The following is a 5000-nucleotide window of genomic DNA, read 5'->3' as shown; positions in this document are numbered from 1 at the left end:
AGAACATATTTAAAGAAGAAAAAAGTTTGATAGTAGAACATGGTTTTTTTTTGGAAAACAGTTCCGTACTGGGTGTATTTTACCCAAGGCGCGGACTTCAAGCTAACCACGGAACTGTCCCAAAAAGTGCACTATTCCCACAACCAGGGAATCAAAGACGGCTTATGTAAATAAAAGAAGCTTTATTTTCAAAATAAAATTTTGTGTCTTTGAAGTAACCAAGACTTAATTCTGTATGAAGGTGATTCGAATTTTTAACGCGAAAACAGTAAAAAAAGCCCATTTCAAGAGCTTGCTGACGCCCCATTCAGTTTTGTTGCATTTTTTTAATGTTCATATCATGAATGTTAATTATGCCAAGTTTCCAAAAAAGTTAATAATAGAACAATTTCAAGGGAATCACGTTAATTACTGATACGCTATCTAGAAATTTCAAGTTACTGTTAGGTGAAGATGAGATGCATAGTTTCTACGTACAAATAACGGGAAAATGCACTAAACTTCTACTTATCTATATTCCTGAGCTAAGGTTCAGTTAACCCATTCAAGCCATCTCAGGAAGCTCCTTGTTGCTTTTAGCCTTGAGTTTGGTTCATTCATGCATCCCTTAGGGGTTTTTTTAAATTTCTCTTCTGTCGTTCTCTGTTTTTGTTTTTTTTTTCTTTATTTTGGTGTGTGTGTGTATGGGTATGTGTGTGTGTACACACACACATGTGTATATCCACACATGTGTGGATATACTATGTTCCATCCAATATTCTATCAGCATTTTGCGTGACAGTGTCTTAGACCGTCGCGATAGATACTGTGAAATAAGGTCTCTCGAGATCATGCTGTTCCATAGCATTTGAATTTTCCGAGTGTGTGGTACCCTTGCTCCCCTCTGCCTCCAGTATCTCCAAACCTGAGCTGTTTAACTGGAAGCTTTTGCTTGTCAGTGAGGAGACCGCTGTCTTCACGCCAGACATTGTCATTCTTATCACAGTTACAAACATCGCTTAGTTTTGCGCAGGATATACGCTGGTCACATGTGCATTTGGCATCACCAGGCGACCTTCCACCCCAGTATGTCATCTTTGTTGAGTCACGTGATACCCACCATCCATAACGATCATTGTTGAACCACAAAACCGAATCGTAACACTCATACCTAATAAATTGTTCACAATGCGCTGAAACTGTGGCGAGATTTGCAAGCTGAGACAGACTCGCTCCGGTGTAATGAATGTCACGTGAGTAACGCCCTTTTTCTTCATTTCCCTGGACACTTGTTCTGCTTTCACTGTCGTGACTGATGACTGTCACACCAACTCCATTCTTTTCAGTCATGTTGCAAGCGACGTCAAATGGTGTCAAGTTTCCTTCAACAAAAGGATGGATGGTGTAAACTCCACTCTCTGCTGCAGGATCCAGTTGTTTTAAATGGCTGCAGGATTTTGCTGAAGAGAAGATCATAAAATATCGAGGACATGTCAGACACACTCACCTGGTAACTTCGTTATTTTTATTTAATAAGGTCAAGCGACGCAAGGCGTTCTCTAGGACATCTGTTAATTACCCAAACTACGAGCTATTTGACCCATTTGTAGATAGCAGTTTGAATTCAGTAATGTGTGAGAAAGTCGGAGCCCCAATAGATGGATACTGTTTGCAAGAAAAAAATACCATTGAGCCAAAATTTTTCTCTAGTTCCAAATGGTACATGTAGTATGCAAGGGGCATTTTTTTTGAAACCGTTAAGTGTAGACCACATACACACATATCTAATTGACCACGCCCCAATGCGGCATTTCAGGGCCCATGAAACACAATCACGACAGAACGGAACATTCAACAACAACTGTTAACCACCAACAATCGAATTCGAATTCGATGAAACAAAATTCTCCAAATTCTTATGCAATCGAGCACTTACATTTAAAAGTTTGGATACATCACAAATGATGAAATGAAATGAAACTAAGAGAAGATGGGCTGGACATGTGGCACATAGGGCACCAAAGTATGGATAAAATAAACAGGGGCAGACCTCCAGGAAGATGGAAGGATAAAATTGACCAGTTCAATAGGCATCCAACACGGAAGAGAGAAACACACAAGACAGAAAGACTTTGTTCAGAAGTGAAAGACTAATAGGCTATTAATGACGACGATGATGAGTACAAAAATAAGTAAGTAAGTACAAGAGTGAATCTAATTCACTCTTGGTAAGTAAATAAATAATTAATTAATTAAATACATATATATATATATATATATATATACCTTATGATGTGTCCAAGTTTATCCTACGAAGAGTGCTCTACACCCACAAGTGGGGGAGCGTTACAATAGTTCAATGAATGGGACTAGTCGTTTGACATTTGCCTACAGGCCTGTTTCGTAGAGGCTTTAGGCTTCCACTCTTCAGGGCTTTTTTAATTAAACTGTGTGTTGCTTGCAGTATTTATAGTTGGTCATCTTTCCACATGCGTGCGTACAAAAAAATTCACGAGGTCATTAGTGTAAGTGTCCACAAACTCGCTATCACAAGCATTCACAAGATCGCTATCATAAGCATTTACAAGATCGTTCGTGCGTAGCGTAGCTTAAATGCTTGTTATCACACTATCCGTTCTTTATAAGAAATTTTCTTGCGTGCTATCCGTTCTTTATAAGAAATTTTCTTGCGTGCCTACATGTGCTAATCAATTCTGATCTTTTGTTCAGGGATGCAAGATCGCTGTGACAGAAAGAAGGCAGAGTGCCCTTTAGATAATCAGTGCCTAGCCAAGGGTATCGTTTACCAAGCAACCGTCACATCGGGCAGCAACGAAAGCGTACAAACATACGTAGGGCTCACTGACACCACTTTCAAGGCCAGACTCGCAAACCACAAGCAATCATTTATCAAGGAAACGCAACGGAATCAAACCGAGCTGAGTAAACACATATGGCATTTAAAGGAAGAAGGAGCTAACTATCAAGTAACATGGAAGATCCTGGGAAAGGCGAGAGCGTACACGAACGTAACAAAAACATGCAATCTGTGTAACTTAGAAAAGTTCTTTATTATCTGTCACAGCGATCTTGCATCCCTGAACAAAAGATCAGAATTGATTAGCACATGTAGGCACGCAAGAAAATTTCTTATAAAGAACGGATAGCACGCAAGAAAATTTCTTATAAAGAACGGATAGTGTGATAACAAGCATTTAAGCTACGCTACGCACGAACGATCTTGTAAATGCTTATGATAGCGATCTTGTGAATGCTTGTGATAGCGAGTTTGTGGACACTTACACTAATGACCTCGTGAATTTTTTTGTACGCACGCATGTGGAAAGATGACCAACTATAAATACTGCAGGCAACACACAGTTTAATTAAAAAAGCCCTGAAGAGTGGAAGCCTAAAGCCTCTACGAAACAGGCCTGTAGGCAAATGTCAAACGACTAGTCCCATTCATTGAACTATTATATATATATATATATATATATATATATATATATATATATATATAAGCAAGCAAAAACGGGGCTCTTATCTTTACCACACACCCTAAAATAACATGACATGATTGGTTGAATTGAATTTGACTGCGGATAAACCTCAGAAAATGTTTCGCAATCCACAGGAATTACACGAGGGCTGTAACGAAAGAAAGCAATATTTGGTATATTTGTGGCTTCGTCGTAAATTTAAAAGCAAAAGAAATATGATATCGATCCTATTTATTTACCGATATCTGCATTCTCTGAAAAGTTTCTGTTATCGTAAAACTTGTTTTGCTTACGTATTTATATAACATGAACTGACGTTTACCTATCTCGCAATGAATTCCCGCAAAGGAACTGTTGGTACAAAGGCACCGAAATCCTTTACTAGTAAATCCGGCTTGACAAGTTCCACCATTTAGACACGGGCTGCTGCTGCAGGGATTCTGAAATTAAAGTCCAATGCTACTGCTAAGAAGCCCGGAATCGAATATTTGAGATGATTCATGAGTCATGCACCTCAAAATGCATGCAACTGAAGAATGTGTGACTGATTCTTTGTTGATTATATGTTGAACACTCGGAAGAGACGATAACGAAGTGCCGACTAATATTTGAAAAGGAAATTGATAATATTTGTCCGCAATGTTTGTAAGATGACAAAAAACGTAGGACTTGAATTGCTGTAGTATGTTAGCGTACGTTTAAACAAAAAGCTCCATTGAGAATCGAATTATCCAAAACAAATCGCCAGAAATTAAAGAATGCAATATCGTTGTATTTATATTTTCATGCATTTATGATAGACTTTGATTTATAGAAAACTACATTTCTCTATCTTTTATGATTATTCAAACACATCTTAACTAAACCATAGTTAAAGTAAGGTAAGACTGAAAAATGTACCATCTACTGCAACCACTTTTACCTCAATTTCCAAGTAAGTGTGACCTTTCTTACTACTCAGGGTAGAGTCTTTTGGAGCAGTGGTATTGTTCAATTCGCAAGTCAGCTTTCCTCCTGTTAGAGGCCCCATATTAATAGAGACACAGTCAGGGTGCAGATAGCAGTTGACTCTACAGCTTCCTTCATTCGGTACCTCTTCTCTACTGATCACGTGATCTCCCATGGCCATATTTGGTATTGGCTCTTTAAAGATGATGATGCGGTCGCCGTTTGCTGTTGAACACGTTATGAATTACTGACCAATTTTAACTGATGTGTTTTTCTAATGTATACCCGCAATATAGTTATTAAATCGACCATTAAGAGTCTTTTACATAAAACTCGGGACGTCTCAACAGGAGCCTTTGGTTATTTAAAGATTTGCGTTTTGAATTTCAGGTGGCTTAGTTAAGAACTGAAACACATCTACTGTGTTTGCTCATGCTCGTACAAACCGAGGCGAGTTTGCGATAATTCGATCGTATCAACTCGTGTGGGTAAAACCACATTTTCCTGATTCAAATTCAGCTGACTTGTTTTCACAATTTGCGATAATTGAAAAGTTACTACCAGCTCAAT

The 5000-nt window shown here is 38.4% G+C and overlaps 1 protein-coding gene across 2 annotated transcripts in view; it reads right to left on the bottom strand.

Moving 5' to 3' along the window:
* Nucleotides 1-311: 311 nt before the first annotated feature.
* The window catches only part of LOC138019521 (contactin-associated protein-like 2), an 8883-nt gene continuing 4194 nt past the window's right edge, over nt 312-5000 (bottom strand). For both annotated transcript variants that reach the window (XM_068866345.1, XM_068866344.1), the window contains 3 exons: nt 4405-4655; nt 3805-3922; nt 312-1439 (listed from right to left, as the gene is read on the bottom strand). In XM_068866345.1, coding sequence (XP_068722446.1) covers nt 829-1439; nt 3805-3922; nt 4405-4611 — 936 coding nt within the window. In that variant the 5' untranslated portion in view covers nt 4612-4655 and the 3' untranslated portion in view covers nt 312-828. The remainder of the gene's footprint in view (nt 1440-3804; nt 3923-4404; nt 4656-5000) is intronic.

Source organism: Montipora capricornis, chromosome 10 (assembly GCF_036669925.1).
Source record: "Montipora capricornis isolate CH-2021 chromosome 10, ASM3666992v2, whole genome shotgun sequence".
NCBI classification, from domain to species: domain Eukaryota; kingdom Metazoa; phylum Cnidaria; class Anthozoa; order Scleractinia; family Acroporidae; genus Montipora; species Montipora capricornis.
Note: the sequence above shows the minus strand (reverse complement) of the source record. Positions and strands in the feature narration are given on the sequence as shown.